The sequence below is a fragment of the Oryzias melastigma genome, linkage group LG23 (assembly GCF_002922805.2).
Source record: "Oryzias melastigma strain HK-1 linkage group LG23, ASM292280v2, whole genome shotgun sequence".
Lineage (NCBI taxonomy): Eukaryota > Metazoa > Chordata > Actinopteri > Beloniformes > Adrianichthyidae > Oryzias > Oryzias melastigma.
The window spans coordinates 19,348,877-19,367,698 of record NC_050534.1 but is presented as its reverse complement, the minus strand read 5'-3'; the positions used below and the strand labels follow the sequence as shown (position 1 = coordinate 19,367,698).

The following is an 18,822-nucleotide window of genomic DNA, read 5'->3' as shown; positions in this document are numbered from 1 at the left end:
ACTCATATTACGAAACAATCGTTAAGATGTCTTCCAGTCAGACAGAACCACAGACATCACTAATGAGACGTTTGAATACAGACACTGGAAACGTGTCAGTGCTGGTCCTCAAGTGACTGGAGGACATGAAATAGTTTGTCTCAAATGATGAATTCATACCTGAACCAACAGAGATTATATGTGGAGTTCCCCAAGGCTCCATCTTGGGGCCACTTCTAATTAATGTTTACATATTGCTACTGGCCCAGGTTAAAAGAACAACATTAGAAACAATAGAATAGAATAGAATAAACTTAGATCGAACAAGATAAACATTTATTGAAAACTCTAAAACTAACTTTTTAAAACCTTAAAGCCGTAACTTTTTTAACATATTTATGAACTATATTTATAAATCCTAAAAAAAAATTGGTTAGCCAAAACAGCTAATATGTAGCTGAAATATTACCTGAACTCTGAAACAGTCTGAAAAATTGAAAAATTGCCTGAATTAGCAAAAATGGCTAGCAAGTAGCTGAGATATTAACTAAACTCCAAAGCAACCTAAAAAAGTCTAAATTAGCCAAAACAGCTAGCATGTAGCTGAAATATTAGCTAACTTTCAATATTTTACTCTCCATAAAAATATATTTTGTCAAATTTATATTAGAACTCAGAACAAGATAACATCGGGCCATTAATAACAGTAAAATAAAATGATCTGGAGGGCCGGATAGAATTACCCGGAGGGCCGGATCCGGCCCCCGGGCCTTGACTGCGACACATGTGGAATAGATTTTAAAGTTCTTTTAACAAAGATTTGATAAAGAAAATGTGCCTAAAACTGTAAAAAGTTCATATTTTCAAGAGCAGCTTCATGGTATTCGGGGTGAAGAAAAGTGTGGTTTAGAAGTTGAGTCGTACATCTCTGTGTCTAACGCCGTGTTTCCATTTCCTCCTGACATTTTCTTCAGCTCTGCGACATTTCAAACCAGCTTTATGGATTTCAATGACTCAGGTTTGGTAAATAAAATCCATTAAGCTTCGCAGAACAAAAAAAAAAGAAGAAGAAGAAGTTGCTCGTCGTGACTGAAAACTTCTCTGATTACAGGAGGAATCTCTTTGCGGCGATCAGACCGAGGAGGAGAAAATTACATCTCCCGCCGAGGCGGCGGCTGAAAAGATTCAGCCAACAATTCTGTCTGCATGAAAAAAAAATGCTCAGGAGAAGGTCTGACCGTCCAGTCCACGCAGGTCCGCAGGTCCTTCAACGGCCCGTTGGAAGCTGGCGGGAGTGACGGCTGGGGGGGGCCGAGGTAATGGAGGCCGGAGCGGGAGATCGCCTTCCTGAAAACCAGAAAAACACACAACATTTAAACATCAGCAGTTACAAGCTGAGCTGACGCCGGTGCAAAAATCCGCAGAGTCACGCTTTCATCTCCAACACCACAGACTGGAGATTTATTTGGGTGATTAATTATTCATACGGCGGGCCACATTTCAGCCGGCTCAGCTGGAGTTATTTGTTTGAGGAGGACGGGGAACAGCTTGGAGCAGAGACTGACAGCAGCTGCAGGAATAAAAAAAGAGTTGGAGATGATCTGTTCTGCTGGAGGATGAGTCAGCAGACGTCCCTCCCTTCAGTCTGACTGTCACTCCGACTTCCTGTCCTCGTTTTCTTCTATTATACGTTTGGTTCTCCACTTTTAATGTGTTACAGCGAATGAAGCGACATGCAGCTTTTTCTGTTAAAGTGGTTTTCATTTGAAAGAAGCTTTTTGAGAAGAAAAACGATCCTGCTCTGATAGTTCTCATCATCAGGTGGTTTGTTTTTGTCACATCTGCATAAAAAGTCTGATTTTGAAAATAAAACAGAAATTCTCCTCGTTACACAACAGAAAGTCAAATAATGGATCAACTAACAAAAATTCTGTAATTTGTTATATTTAACATTTTTAGCTTTTCATCAAATTTTGGGTTGATGGTTTACTCAAATTAAAAAACCTGAAACTGTGGAAACAGTCATGTGAATTTGTTTTACCAATCGTGTCCAGACAAAAATAAAGACTGATGTTATTCTAACATATTTACAAGATTGATTAGAGGAGACTCCACAAAACTAGACAGGACAAGACTAGACAAAAGTAGACTAGACTAGACAAGACTAGACAAAACTAGATAAGACAAGACTAGACTAGACAAGACAAGACTAGACAAGACTAGACAAAACTAGATAAGACAAGACTAGACAAAACTCGACTAGACTAGACAAGACAAGACTAGACTAGACTAGACAAAACTAGATAGGACAAGACTAGACAAAACTCGACTAGACTAGACAAGACTAGACAAAACTAGATAAGACAAGACTAGACAAAACTCGACTAGACTAGACAAGACAAGACTAGACTAGACAAGGCAAAACTAGACAAGACTAGACAAAACTAGACTAGACTAGACAAAACTAAACAAGACAAGACAAAACTAGACTAGACTAGACAAAACTAAACAAGACAAGACCAGACTAGGCTAGACGAGAAAAAACTACACGAGACAAGACTAGACTAGGCTAGGCAAGACTAGACTAAACTAGACAAAACCAGACTAGACAAGACTAGACTAAACAAAACTACATGAAACGAGACAAGACTAGACTAGACTAGACAAGACTAGACCAAACTAGATGAAACCAGACTAGACTTGACAAGACTAGACCAGGCGAGAGAAGACGAGACCCGACTAGACAAGACGAGACAAGACTAGATGAAAGTGGACAAGACGATACTGGATGAGACCAGACGAGACGAGACTAGATGAAACTAGACTAGATGAGACTAGACTAGATGAGACTAGATTAAACTAGACTACACAAGACTAGACTAGACAAGACAAGACTAGATGAAACTAGACTAAACGAGACCTGACTAGACTAGACTAGACAAGACTAGATCAAACTAGACCAGACTAGATCAAACTTGACCAGACTAGATTAAACGAAACCTGACTAGACTAGACTAGACAGGAAGAACCAGACTAGATTAAACTAGACTGTACGCTACCAGATTGCCATCTTGGGCTCCAATAGAACGGAGCAGACGCTGACATCACGTCAGTGTCTTGATTTGATTGGCTGGACATCGATGTGCTCTTAGATCGACTAGTTTTTCTGGTGAGACAGATACAGCAAGGTTTTTTTTTCCATCAAATATTTTTGCCATCAAAAATCAAGGGTTCAGAAGAAATTTGGAAAGAAAATTCAAAGATTTAAAAAATTCAGAATCTGATGGAACAGGAAAACTTTCATATACGTGCGACAGGTTGAAGTGAACACTTAAGATAAGTAAAGTTAAAGTTCTTCTTTTGTTTTATTTTTTTACATCTCATTGTGACTACTAGAAATTACTTTAGTTTTCTGAAACGATTCATCTTTAATTGGTTTTATTTTTATTTTTTTGGAACAGAGTTTTGATTTCTAAAATATAATGTTGTATTTCTATTGAATGTTTAGTTTTTTAAATCATTGTTTTGATCTTTAAAATGTTTTTGCATTGAGTTATTTGTTGGTGCGATTTGCACTTCAGGGCCACCGTACTGGACCCACGCTAAGATGCATGTGACAAACTGAATCTACTTCACTTCCTGCATTTTCTCTCATTTTTTATTAATTTGTCTTGAATTTTTCATCATTTTTGATTGTTTTGGTTTTTTTTTTTTTTTTATGCTGAGAATCAAACAAACGACTCCCTGGACTTTCCAGAAGTATATTTATATAAACTCCTGTTGCTTGTTATTTTACATTAAACAGACCATCTGGTTTCTTGGTTCAGCAGTTTGTGACTGCACTGTGGTGTAGTGGTTAGCACCCTCACCTGACAGCAAGAGGGCCCTGGTTCAAATCCCAGCTTTAACATGGAGTCTGCATGTTCTCCTGGTGCATTAGGTCCATTTGTAACTCTGAATCATTCCCTGAGTGTGTGGTAGAGGAATGTGCTGACGAGCTATTCTCAGCTTCACCTAACAGTAGCTAGTATAGGCTCCAGCAACCTCGAGTTCAGAAGATGGATGGACCAATAATATGATTTGATTTTATTGCCTAATTTCCCAGCTTGGGATGAATAAAGTATTTATATTCTATTCTACAGTATATTTGTGTAAAAAATGATCCAGTAAACAGAACAATTTAATTAGATTTTCTAATTGACTTTTCAATATATCAATTTCAACTGATCATTCACAGTTGAACATTTTATTTGATATTTTTACAACACAATTAAAAATATCTGCAGGTGGAAACACAAACTTCAAGTCAAATGGTTAACTAAAAGACGAATAAACAAATCAGTAAATTTTATCAAGGAATGGGCCGATATCATTTTCTCCGTCCGATACCAATAACCGATATTTCCCCTACAAATGTAGCCGATTTGTGCCGATACTGATATTTACCGGTAAGTGACTACAAGAACATCAGGTTTAGATTTGATTTTTGTTTCTTTATAAGAACTTTTTTTAGTATTGGTCCAATACGGATAAACTCAAATTGTGCAAATATCAGCCAATACCGATACTGGCACCGATAAATAGCCCATCCCCATTTTTATCGATGTAAAGCCTTAAAATAGACGAGTTTTTCAGATCATTTTTGGGTCAAACACCAGTTTTGTTCATCAAATCTTCTGCTGACTGTTTCTCACTAGTTTTGTCTGTCCATAGGCATGTCACGGGTTCAAATCCCAATTGTAACAGCCGTTGAGTCCTTGACCGACAAACCTTACCCTGCAATTGTAAAAAAAAATATTTAGAAATAAAAATAAAACTAAATATTTCCACCTAAAAACCTGTTACGATTAGATTCAACATTTGGAAGGATCCTCTATAAATTTACTTCCTTCAGAGAAATGTGAGTTTATCTGAAACACAGAAAGTCTTTGAGTTCTCTTTACATCTTTAAAATCCAGAGATCAGAAAAGTGTTTAATAACCGAGTCACTCTGACACTGAAGATGCCGATGATCCGATTCTCGCTGTTAAAAGTTTCAGTGGTCGCCCGTCTAAATTTATCCACCGAGACAAAGAGGTGTCCCTTTACAGAGCGTGTAACCTGAGGATGCGGCGCCGCACACACGGCCTGAGCGCGCTCATGCATATGCATGCGCTCACGACTCCTGCACTAAAAATAGTTCTGTGTGGGTGACAGCGGCACCGACCCAAGGACGTATGGAGACTGGACACATGCCACGCTGACCCGGGAGCGCCGCACATGGAGCTGGGTCTGACAGGAATGTATGAGGAAGCCCCGCCCATTTAAAACGTTTGGACTCATTGGTTTTTGTCTAATTTATGTGAAACCTTCAGGTCTAAGTGCAGGAAACCTAAACTGTGTTCAGGAGTTGAACTGAATCAATCAACCACCTTGTTGATGAAGTCAGAACTGAAATCCCAGAGCTTGCAGTGAAACCAAAGGCAGACGTCCTAACGACACGTAGAGTTAGACACGTTTCACTTACACAACATGTACGGGTAAGTACGAGTGACGTAGGCGAGTCGTACCGAATTGTCAATCCAACCAAGACTGTACAAGGACCGTTAGCAGTGTTCACGTTTAAGCGTGCACTCCTTCCGTGTACTTTTTGTGATACTTCACGATACACTTACGATACACCAGATCTCCCCAGCTACAGCTCCCACCAGGTGTTCCTTGTCTCACCAGGGGGCCCCTACTGGCAGGCTGTCTCAACTGTTGCCTAGCATCTGATTTAGAATTGGTGCGGACCAGGGGGAATCCGGAGTAGCGTGGCCTTCTTGCGAATCTCCCCAACTGCTGTTCCTGTTCCCGTCTTGGCAGGGGGGCCCACAAAACCCACAACCCAAATATAGATCAACCCCAACTGAAGCTACAGATACACCAGGAATGTGACGCACATTTAAGAACGCTTGTTCTTGAACGCACGGTTAGGCCATGGAGTTCTCACTGAACAAGCAAGGAGGGGCTTCTTCTTCTATTCCTATTTCTTCTGGTTACTAGCTCATGTCCGCCACCTTCAGTTGGAAGAGGTTTGGTGCGAAATGTCAAAGCGGTGCAAATCTCACAAATCTCGCTCCAGGCTGTTTCTTCTACAACTTTATTCCGAAGTATAAAAGACTAGGTGTCATGTAATTCCATCCGGGGACAAACTGCAATTATTAAGTTCTCCTTTATTACCAGTTTTCAAATGGTTGGTACTTATGTGAAATAAAAGGAACACCATCCATACATCACCACCAAATCAGAGTTCCTGATTGGTCAAAGTTCAACCTGGTCGAAATGGTTATAGAAACGTGCGTGAACGTGATAGTTTTGAACACAGAAGCTTGAAATGGGCATTTTTAAGCATTAATGTAGATTTTTAATTAAAAAAAACATACAGCAGAAAACATCAAAAAAAGTTTACGATGCACAACGCAAAAAAAAAAAGTTTTAAAAAACCTGGTGAATGAAAATCTGAATCTTAGACTTTACAAGCCTCGATTAGCATGTTCAAGCTTCAGAAATGACCAAATTAATACAAAAAAAAAAGTTTACTTCTGTTTTAATAAATGAAGATGATTGAAACTCGGGAAATAAACTTTAAATTTAAACGGTATTTATTTTCATGCACACCAAACAGGCGTGCATTAAAATGAAGGGGTTGGTCCACTTGCAAGTGAACTTTGGTGTTTTTTGGGGAACAGTCTGACAGTCTGTCGGTAAAGACAAAAAAAAAATGATGTGTCGTTCTTTTTCAGTGAATAAAAAGCAGAAAAGCACAAATAGAAAACCACGAGACGAATAAAAAATAAAATGTCTTGTTGGTAAACAGGAAGTAGTTCAGCCGGTAATAATTTCATAGAAAAGATTCAAACATTTACATAATTACAATTATAAATCCGGTCTAATATGCATTTTTATTTTCTAAAACCTGAACATATAAGTCTGAAGCTGCACTGAGTTTTGTATTCTTTGTGTTGTCTATTCAGCAAATCCTAAAATAGGGACACTCAACATGCAAGAACCTTCACTTTAAGTTACTGTAAACAAGTGTTTCTGTAGAAAGAGGTACTGAGAGTGCATCAGTCCACAAATAATCTGGCCTGAAAGCGTCTGTAAAAAGCAAAAATGTCACTTCACCAACATTTTACCTGTTTAATGATGCGTCAGGATCTATACAGATTCACTTAATGTCCTCGGTAAGAACCAGATGCTGTAAAACCTCATTTCATTCTGATAAAAGCTCCAGACTGTTACCTGAAAGCAGGAAGTTTGTTTTTATCCAGACTGGATCTGATCTTAAGGTCATTATTCTAAGAAAAATGTTCTTTTGTCTTGGTTTGTTGTGACAGCTCACGGTTCAACAGTCAGAAAGAGCTTCAGCTTCCCATCTTTGGTCAATCATGTGACCATCCGAGCAGCACGATCCTTTCAGGGACTAAAGTGACCAGAACATTCTGAGGTTAATGTTATACTGCAAGAAAATATGCTTTTAATGCTAAATAAATGTGGTTATACTGTAAAAAGTGTGTTTTCAATGGAAACAGTTATTTTTTTCCCCCCAGAAGTGTGTTTTGACTGAAAAAAAAGGGTTTTATTGTATAAAACTTTTTTTTTTTTTTTAGTGGAAAAAAAGTGTTATGACAATTTTTATTTTTTTTACTGCAATTAGGGAGTTTGTAATGCAAATAACTGTTTTTTTTACTCCAGTTATATGAATTTTAATGCAAAATCAATATATTTTCGATGCAATTAATGTGTTTTATATTCAAAATAAATTTGTTTTTACATCAAAAACATGTTTTAAATGCAAAAATAGCACTTTTCATTTTACTGTAAAAAATATTGGTTTTATCACAAAAAAATTGTTTTTACTGCGATTAGTTTTCTGAATGGGAAACAAAGTAAAAAAATGTGTTTTTTGTTGTTAAGCTAATTATTAATGAAAAATAAATGTGTTTTTATGCAATATAGTTGTTCTTTAAGGGAAGATAAAAAGGGGTTTTTACAGCAAAAAGTATTTTTTATGCAATAAATTATTTTTTAAGGAAGGATTCATGTGTTTTAACTGGAAAAAGTTTTTTGATTGCATGAAGTGATTTTTAATACAAGATAATAATGTGTTTTTTTTGCTGCAAAAAGTATTTTTTATGCAATGAATTAGATTTTTAAGGCAAGGTATTTTTTTTTCTACAAAAGAGGGATTTATAGTGATTTTTATTATAAGATAAATATGTATTTACTGCAATTACTGAGTTTTCTAAATGGAAAAAAAAATTTACAGCAAAAAAAATGTGTTTTTTTTTAAGTAAGTGCATTTTTAATGCATAATAAATTTGTTTTTATGCAATTTACTTGTTTTTTAAGGGGAGATAAATGTGTTTTTACTGCAAAAATTTTATATTTTTATGTGACAAATTCGTTTTTAAGGCAGGATTAATGTGTTTTAACTGAAAAAAGTTTTTTTATTGCAATAAGAAATTTCCAATACAAGATAATAATGTGTTTTTTTGCTGCAAAAAATATTTTTATGCAATAGATGAATTTTTTAAGGCAAGATAAGTGTATTTTGACTGCAACAAATGTATTTTTATGCAATGAATTTGATTTTTAAGACAAGGTAATTATTATTTTAATTGAAAAAAGTGTTTTATACCGATTTTAAATACAAGATAAATGTGCATATACTCCAATTAGTGAGTTTTCTAAATGGAAAAAAACATTTTTACTGCAAAAAATGTTTTTTTGCAAATCCAGTCAGTAAAAAAATAAAATTCTTAAAAAAAGTTTTTTTTTTTTACAGCAAAAATATGTTTTATGTGAATTTAATGTGTTTTTACAGTAAAAAATATTTGTTTCGACATCAAAAAAGTGTGTTTTTCAACTTTACAGTTTAGAAAAGTTCTATTTAAGGTAATTTAGACTAAGAGCTGATAAATACTCGGGATGCCGGCTGTTGGATGGAGAGGTGAGAAGCAGACAGTATGTGAGAGTGGAGCTGATCCAGCTGCTCCCAGTTCTAACACCACCTACTCTGCCTCTGTTCTCGTCCTCTGGAGGTTCATCCTCACCCCCTTTTTCTGCCCAGAAATAAACTCATCCTCTGGTCCACGTTGTACATCTGTTCCGCTCCTCTCAGATCTTCCTCTTCCCTCCTCCTACCGCTTCGCTCCTCCTCTTCCTCGCTCACGCTCCTGTCATCCGCCCATCGTCTTACTCATTCTCCCCCTTGTCTCCTCTCCTTATTTTCAGCCTCCTCCTCCTCCCACTCTTCCTGCAGAGGTGGGTTGCCGGCGTTGCCGTGACAACGGCGCCGTGGGAGCATCAGCAACTCGTCCAGTAATTATATTGTCAGAGAATCTGCTCTGTGGATGGTGCGTTCGAGCAATTTTACACTCCCGGCAGTTATACCTATGGCGCTACGTGGGATGATTGTGTACGTGGACACCAAGTCACGCACATATGCAGCTAATGCTCCGTCTTTACCAGGCAGCCCACACAGAAACACACACATCTTCTGTGTTGAGCTACGACAACACTTTGGGTTCTAATCAATCCAGGTGGGAAGACGCTAACGAGGAGAAACCCGTTATTTAAACCAAATTCTCCAAATGTGTGTTTGCCGAACCTCCAGTGAACAAGTTCAACAGCAGCGGAGCGGGAAGACAGCTGCAAGTGGGAGGGATGTGATTTAACACGTTCTGACTGAAAGGATGAAGAAGCAACAACTTCAACGCCACATGAAGCGCTCACACTTTATTTGTCTTTACGAACTCAGCTGACGCGAACTTTGACCTCTGATGGGATTATTTCAACATCGTTGATTTAATTGTCTTTGCTCAAATCTACAGGAAAAGATGTTTTCGTTTCTTTTGACCGGATTTAGTAAAAAAGAAAGTAAAAAAAAATAATTATGAGTGAATGTTTAGTTAGCATTCACATTGATTCACCTGCTCCAAACGTATTTCGGTACAAAAAAACTCGAACTTTCAGCAATCTTGGCATCAAAACGTTGATATTAAGCAATGAATGCCCCTTCTGTGATTAAATCCTTCCAAACCTTGTGCATGTTCAAACTTGTGAGCTTCCACTTTCAGCGAGATACCATTCAAACTTAAGAATGTTCAGCAACAACTGGGTTTTTTGGGGGAATTTAGCTTTTAATTTAGAAACATGCTAGGTATGCTAAAAAAACTTGTGCTAAAATATGCTAAAATGTTGACAAAATTAGATTTTTTCCAGTTTTTTAAGGTATAATTTTGAGTTTAGCTAATATTTTAGCAACATGCTAGCTGTTTTGGTAAATTGTTAATTTTTTCCTATTTTTTTAGGCTAATTTGGAGTTTAGCTAATAGTTTAGCAACATGCTAGCTGTTTCGGCTAATTTAGACTTTTTTTCAGTTTTTTAGGCTAACTTTGAGCTTAGCTAATAGTTTAGCAACATGCTAGCTGTTTCGGCTAATTTAGACTTTTTTTCAGTTTTTTAGGCTAACTTTGAGTTTAGCTAATAGTTTAGCAACATGCTAGCTGTTTCGGCTAATATAGACTTTTTTCAGTTTATTCGGCTAATTTTGAGTTTAGCTAATAATTTAGCATTATGCTAGCTGTTTTGTCAAAATTGGACTTATTTAAAGTTCTTTAGGCAAATTAAAAAATAAACTGTTGAAGAATGGAGTGTTCTTGAACGTAGCATAAGGCAATTTAGGCCTTCAAGGAAGGTAGAAAAAAGCAATAAATATATTTCAGGTGTGTATTAGCAAGAGTGTGTTGATATGATTCATTACCCAATATGTATCTCACAATATGATACGTATCCCAATATTTTACCAAAACAGTTTTTCCCAACAACCCTAATTTATACTGGTACCTCACTACATCGTGATTAAGTTTTTGCCTTTTTCTTGATTTTTTTTCAACATTTTTACTTTTTTTTTTTTAATTAATGTGTTGATTTCTGCATCCTGATTAATTGTTGACGTTGTCAATGAATCTCTGACCATGTCTCCTTTATAGAATGTGTTCAGTTTGCTAAATGTACTTTCTTTGTTTTCTTTCAATAAAACTCCACTTATTTTTCTATGAAGGTTTTAAATAAATGTGTGAAAATGTCCATTTCTGTTTGAGTAAAGTGAATAAAGTGAGGAATTTTACAGCCTAGAAACATCTAGAAAGCTTCACAGGTGTCTCCTATCATTGGTTATTTTTAGAATATAACTCACTTAATAAACGAGGAAAGCACTTTACGTCATTCACCATTTTAATTAATAAAACATAGAAAGTAACTTTGTTTAAACAACAACAGGACACAAAACTATTTAATTACTTTTTTGGCCAAAAAGAAAAACTCCGACCTCTCCAAAAGGTCAGCGACAATTTCAAATAAACCTATTTGGTGTTTTCAAGAAGAAGACATAAATCTAAAGGTTGAAATCATAAAAGCTCAAATCCAGAGAGCAGAAGTTCATAGCAGTGAAGGCTTTAAAACACCTTTTTATTCCTACTTTCTTAAGTTCAAAGGCATTAAATATCACAGCAGAATGAACAGATCTGTTTACTTGATTTAAATGTTTTTTAATCATAAAAGTGAATCAATTTCAATTTATGAATTAAAAACACGTGTTTAACTAAAAAAAAGGGGGAAAACAGCAGCTTTTCCACAATAATATGAATGAATCTTTCTTGTTGAGTGGATATAATTGATCCGGTTAAGAAGATCTCAGGTGTTTGACTCACCTGTAACCAAACAGGCGGTGAAACCAGCGGACTTTTTTCCCCTTCCTCTTCCTCCTGCCATGATCCCCAGTCTGAACTTTGATCATGACGCTTCTCCTAAGGTTTTCTCATCCAGTCCATTGGTGATTTGTTTTTCCAAAGTAAGGAAAGAGCCGGACACATTCCAGGACAGACGTCAACCGGCCGGCAGCTCCGTCCTCTCGTGCTCACGGCTCAGCTTCAATAAGGTGAAACGCGAAGGCAACCTGACACCAGACACCTGAGCTCCCCGCTGGAAGCTGAGTGCACTTTTTGATTAGGGTCTCTTCCCATCCGGCTATGATTAGACTTCAGATCATTTCTGGATGCAAAATTAAAGATTGGTAATGATGAGGCGACAAAACAGGTTTAACCTTTAATTATTGAGGGAAGCACTCCTGGGATCTATGATACGGGATTTAACGCAGACTTTAGGAGACCAGAGAGGGAACATTTGGACAACAAAAATGTGTTTAAACTGAACTTTATTAAAAATATGTTTGTATAAATGTCAATGCGATCAGTTTAATTATTACATATATTTACTTTTAAAGAATAAAATCGACGAACAAATTGTTGGACCAAAACAAGAATAGACAAGACGAGACAATACCTGAATAGCCGAAACTAGACAAGACGAAACTAGACAAGAGACTAGACGAGATCCGACTAGACAAAACTAGACGAGACAAAACTAGACAAGACGAAACTACACTACATGAGACTAGATGAGAGACTAGATGAAACTAGACAAGAAACTAGACGAGATCCGACTAGACAAAACTAGATGAAACAAAATTAGACAAGACAAAACTAGACTAGACGAGAGACTAGACAAGACTAGAGTAGAGGAGACTAGACTAGATGAAACTAGAGTAGATGAAATTAGACAAAACTAGACTAGATGAGACAAGACTAGACGAGAGTAGACGAACTAGACTAGACAACAAGAATAGTTGAAACTAGACTAAACTAGACAAGACTAGAGGAGACTAGACTAGACTAGATGAGACAAGACTAGACAAGTCTAGACAAAAATAGACGAGACAAGACCAGACTAGACTAGACAAAATCAGACAAGACTAGATGAGACTAGATGCAACAAGACAAGACCAGACTAGACTAGACTAGATGAGACAAGACTAGACAAGACAAGACAAAACTAGACGAGACAAAACTAGACAAGACTAGACGAGACTAGACTAGATGAAACTAGATGAAACAAGAAGAGACCAGACTAGACTAGACTAGACAAAACTAGACAAGACTAGACGAGACAAGACACGTGACGAGACTAGAATAGAAATTTATTTCAAGCTTAAGATCTTAGGGTGTAATACAGCCTGGCTACTTTAAAGAGTCACCAAACCCTAAATCAACTTTTTTGTTTGTTGACTTCTATTAAACGGCCTTTAAAAGTGCTGTTGGTCATTGCTGAATTTTGTGATTGGTCAAACTATGTAAGTTTCACAAGTCTCACATCATGATCCGTAGCTCTGCCCTGCCCTCAAGCCCCGCCCCCCTGACTAGATTTTCACATTTCAGCTGTGGGTGGAGTCAGCCTCCAACTTCCCTGTTTGGTTACCCTTTAACTATTTACTTTTTTCTGATTAAATCTCAAGCTTTATTTCTTTGGTGGAATTAAATAAGATGATTCTTCTCACAGGTATAAAAAAACCCAAATTTTTCACATTAGTGGAACCAAAATTGAGCATAAGAATTAAAACAAAAAAGAGGAAAGAAAACATTAAAAAAGTAACATATTTGTTGTGATTAGCTGTCAAAGACTACAAAAGAACAAAGATAAATAGATTTATGGGAAAATAAGAGATATATTTTAATCTACAGTACAAAAGCAATGTTAAAATAGTAAATTTGAGTCTTTAAGTAATGTATTTAAAGACTCACCCCGATGAAAATCTTGTTTTTTATGTTTTTAACTTTTTCTTGTGTATTTTTTCTCACAATACAGAGCATGTATAAAATAAGTTAAGCTTAAAACTGCATTTCTGAGTATTTCTTTATGTATTCGATCAAGAACAGATGAAAACTGGATGTTTGAAAAAGCTCGGGTTTGTAATACAGTTACTAGCATCGGCAGGGTCAAAGTCTCCCTTCTCTGCTACAATTTGAAATCCTCCAATAACCGACAAATAGATCCATTAACGTCTTCGTTCAGCTTCAGAATTTGCTGAAATTATGTTGATCGCGTAAACAGTCAAAGAGTTCCGGTATGTCAAAGAATGTGTGTTATTTTGGTGTCATTTGTGACATCGCCAGTGTTAAAAAAAGTTAAACAATTGTCCTAACTTTCTCTCCTCTTTGTCCGTTGAATAAACCTCCTCTGTCTGCTTTCTCCTTAAACCTTTGCAGGTGAATCTGCTTTATATTAGGATTATTACATAAACAAGAATCCGACAAAGTCGACCTCAGACACAGACACACAACCTAAGCACACACTTCAGCTGTCGAGGAGCTCAAGGTCAGGCTGACACGGGGTTTAAAGGCCGTAAAGACCAAAAATAGACATTTTGAAATGAAAAGAGAAATCCTTTTATGATGCTCGAGCCCTCCAGAGTGAACCGTAAAAGATCAAATGCTGCATTCCAAGGGATTTAAATGTTTTTGTGAGGGGCTAAAAATAGAGAAAAAAGAAACAGATGAAATGAATACTAGTAACTCATGTGGAGTATCTCCAGATAATCCAACAGTAAGAGTCTGTTCACTGAAGTAGTGAGCATCGGCTCAAAGCCAGCGTCTAATGTAGACTCAACTTTCTTTTATGATGAAACGTTTCTGAACAATCAGCAGTGGCAGCTTGTTTGGACACCCCATAGGCGTATTTGCTCAGTCCATAAGGGGGCCAGAACGTTCTTTCTAATGACTATAATTTTTGTGTACTATGGGGCAGCAGGGGGGTCAAACTCAATCACACAATCCAAAACACACATTAGGTCACAGGCCAAACAGGATAAACATTTATGGACTACACTACGAATAATTGTTTTAAACTTTAAGACAATAACTTTTTAACATAATTACGAATTAGATATATAGCATTACCTATGATAATGCTAGTGTGAATCTGTGAGCTGAAGATGCTAGTGCAGATAGCTGAAGATGTTAAAATTGATAGCTTAAAATGCTGAAGTTGATAGCCAGCTAAAATATTAGAGAAATGCCAAATTAGACTTAAGAACTAAAAATAAAACTTAGGTTAGCCAAAACAGCTAGCATGTAGCTGAAAACAATTGCTAAACTCCAAAATAGCCTGAAAAACTGAAAAAAAGCCTAAATTAGCCAAAACAGCTAGCACGTAGCTGAAATATTAGCTAAGCGCTAAAATAATCTAAAAAATAGAAAAAAAGCCTAAATTAGCCAAAATAGCTAGCATGTAGCTGAAATATTAGCTAAACTCTAAAATAGCCCAAAAAAATTAAAAATAAAAGCCTGAATTAGCCAAAACAACTAGAATGGAGCTGAGATATTAGCTAAACGCTCAATAGCCTAAAAAAACGGGAAAAAGACTAAATTAGCCAAAACAGCTAGCATCCAGCTGACATACTAGCTTAACTCCAAATTAGTCTAAAATTCAGAAAAAATCCTAAATTAGCCAAAACAGCTAGCATGCAGTTAAAATATTAGCTTAACTCAAAATTAGCCTAAAAAGCCTTAATGCCAAAATAGTCCAAAAAACTAACAGAATGCTATTATAATTTTCAACTTTACTACACTCTGACCATATAATATAAAGTTAATTACTAATTGACTATTAAATTTGTCGACTGTTTTAATAGTCAATTAGTCGTTGATTGGTCGACTAGTCGTGGCGGCCCTACATATAAATAATAGATCGTTTGCGTGATTGACTGATTGATTTTACATCCATCAGGCTCATTACCGCTACCTTTTTACCATTTTGAAGAAGAAGGGGTTTTAATAAAGTCAACAAAATTGGTTTAAAACAAGTCCAAACCAATACCACGCAGTCTCTATTTTATTTTCTATTATGTTTACAGTCCAAGTATTCACACTAAAAACTCAATAGTTCAAAATAAGTTTGATTGTTTTTAACCCAACTCTGAGGTTAAAAAGGGACTTTTTTCTGGATTATTTTAACTCAGGAAAAAATACAAAATCTTTGTAATGCTCCAAAAATACATCCCAACATGAGTAACCCAACAACTGGGTTGAAGAAACAAGTGTTTATTCCTAAGATGACGCGCTTGAACAAAAGTTGTAGTTTTATTCTGAAAATGAAGCAGATTTTTCCCCCTAACGCCCTACTTTTCTCATCTCTACCACAATGACTTCCTGTTTACTTGGTATTATACTTTGGGTCGGTCAGAATCGCGGTTTGAATCCCACCGGAGCCGGGTTTTTCCATGTCAAAAAGAAAAATGGAGGCTTAAGACAATGGATCACTAATAGGGGATTTTCTTGGCTAACCTCAATGCAAACATCACCTTCTTTTTTCTTTTAATTTTACAGTCTCTGTGAGTCAAAGCCAAACCCTCGTTCAATCCCAGAGTTTGTATATATTCATGTGTTTGACAGGAAAACCAGAGACCACAACTGAGTATCCACAGGTGGAAAAAAGTCTGTTTTTGAAACATCACCAAGATATTTTTAAAGTTTCTATTGCAGGAAAGACTCCAAAAGTACATTTTTGTGCCCATAAATCCACTTTTTACCACATTCCAGCATTAATAAAGAACATTTTAGGAAGATTTACTCCAACATTTGCCCTGAAACTTCTGTCCCCACCTTCTGGCAGAGCGAGTAACTGCACGTCCTTTGATAAAAAACACGTTTTTCACAAGTATGTTGAAATTCCTCCTTTGAATTGTTCTTTTTCATCTTTTAATCTGAATTTCTGCAACAAAAACATACCTGCTGTCATCTCAGCAAACGTAGCTTGATAAATACTGATAAATATTATCCAACACTTGGAATATTTATTTCGTACAACATTAAAACAAAAATGGACATCTAATCCAGAAGGTATTCCTGAAAACTACTAGTCCCTGTTTTTGGTGATGCAATCTAGAAATCCAGTTTATTTTCTTGCTTTTTTTCCCCAATTTTTAGAAAACCTGAGCAACCGTCGGTGATCCAAAGCTGGTTCTGATCACCTCAACGTTTCACCAGCTCTGTGTCCACACGTGCATAAAGGGAGCAGGGCGTGAAGTCTGGCGTTGTCATGGAAACTCACTCAGACTTCCTTCCTAATTTTATCTGAGCGAGCGCCGTTCCTCTCCGTGTCAGTCTGTAAATTATGAGCTTTCTAAAAAAAAAAGGAATCCAGACCATTTAGATCTGGAGGAATTTTTCACTTAATGATAAACCACCAGCCACAGGCTTGTGGGATTATTATGGGCTGTCAGAACAGCAAAACCACATTGGAAACCAGTGGGAATTTGTGCATAAACCTGTGAAGCATCGACAGCAGTTAGCATCAAAAACTCCCTGTTGAAGTAAATCTGTGCAGAGGTGAGCAGCGTGTTTCCAACGACAATCAGGACCGAACACGTACCGAACTCGTCAAACTTGTTGATCTTTCTGTTAGAATTTCGTAAGAAAATCCCAAAGGCACTTGGAGTGTTGTGTCAGAGAACAAAAATCACATTCCAGTTATATAACCGGAGCTTAAACGTCTAATCCTGATTTCAAAAGTATTTGCATTTTTTTCAAACTTTATCGAGGAATTTGTGAGAACTCTTTCAACACAACCTCAACACTGCAAACCATTGCAGAGGTTTAAAACCGTGTTTTTACACATTAAGATATTTGACCAGAGCTAGGATCTGGAAATAAAGAAATCAAATATTAAATAGCTTTAAATCTTATTGCTCCAAACAATAGAAAAAAAGGATTTAAGACTCAAAAAAACTCAAATTCTACTGTAGTTTTGGTTCAGTTTGAAGGATGTCATCAAGGACGTTCATTTTCTTTGGGGAGCACTATTTTTGATTTATTTACTAAAGAATAAATACCATTTTTTGATTTTATGAGGATGTATTACCTTGTACTAAGTTGTATTCTCATTTTGCTCTAAAACGAGTCATTTAAACTTATTACACCAATTTTTTGGCTATATAATCAAAATGGACTACAATGACCATGAGCTCACAATGCATCCGGTCCAGCTCCGGTCCAGCTACGGCAGATGACTCACATTGGCTACGGATGACTGCAGTCCTGCTGCAGCTACAGGCTCTATTCCCAACATCACGAGACTCCGACCTCACGTCCACACGATAACCCGCCATTTCTATAGAAAGTACTAGTAAACAGACGCTCATTAATCATATAAATATTTACAATTCTTTTTCTGTGACTCATCTTCATTTAATAGGACAACACAGATTTTGTATCAATACTTTTGTCTTTTATAGACTTAAATGTACATATTTGACTGTGTTACATGTATTGTGTAGAGAGACCGGGTTGGTCATCACGATGACGCCGTGTTTACAACACGCTGAAAACAGTGAGTACAGCGGAAAATGTGTTTTATTTTGAAAAATGTACCGGATGCACTTTAAAGTCACTCACATGATTCTTTAGGTCGTTAATCGCCCCAACTTTACAAAAAAGTTTCAGGTGGTAACTGGTGCGTAGAAGATAGAAACGGAAAACTCTTTTTTTCTAAAAAATTTAAGTAAAATTTTTAAATTGAAGTTGAACAAAAAAAATCTAAAAATTGAAGTAAAAATTGTTTTCCTAAAAATAGAAATAAATTATTTTTTTTATTTAAGTAAAAAAAATCTAAAAATTGAACTATTTTTTTTATTGAAGTTAAAAAAAAATCTAAAAATTGAAGCAAAAATATATTTTTCCTGAAAATTGAAGAAACATTTTTTTTCTAAAATTTGAAGAGTAAAAAAAATAGTGCTCACCAGATAGTAACTGTTCCCCTTCTAAATTAAAGTAATTTTGGTTTCTCTAGAAATTGAAGTAAAAACCTTTCCCAAAAATTGAAGTCAATTTTTTTCTAAAAAATTAAGTAAAAAAAAAATCTGGATACTAATTGGTGTGCACCAGATAGCTGATTTTTTTTCTAAAAAATTGAAGCTATTTCTA

At 36.2% G+C, this 18,822-nt stretch overlaps 1 protein-coding gene across 4 annotated transcripts in view; it reads right to left on the bottom strand.

Annotated features, from left to right (window-relative positions):
* dgki (diacylglycerol kinase, iota) overlaps positions 1-18,822 on the bottom strand; it is an 86,294-nt gene that overhangs the window by 36,423 nt on the left and 31,049 nt on the right. For all 4 annotated transcript variants that reach the window (XM_024284842.2, XM_024284831.2, XM_024284853.2 and 1 more), the window contains exon 2: positions 1,218-1,326. In XM_024284842.2, the coding sequence (XP_024140610.1) occupies positions 1,218-1,326 (109 nt within the window). The remainder of the gene's footprint in view (positions 1-1,217; positions 1,327-18,822) is intronic.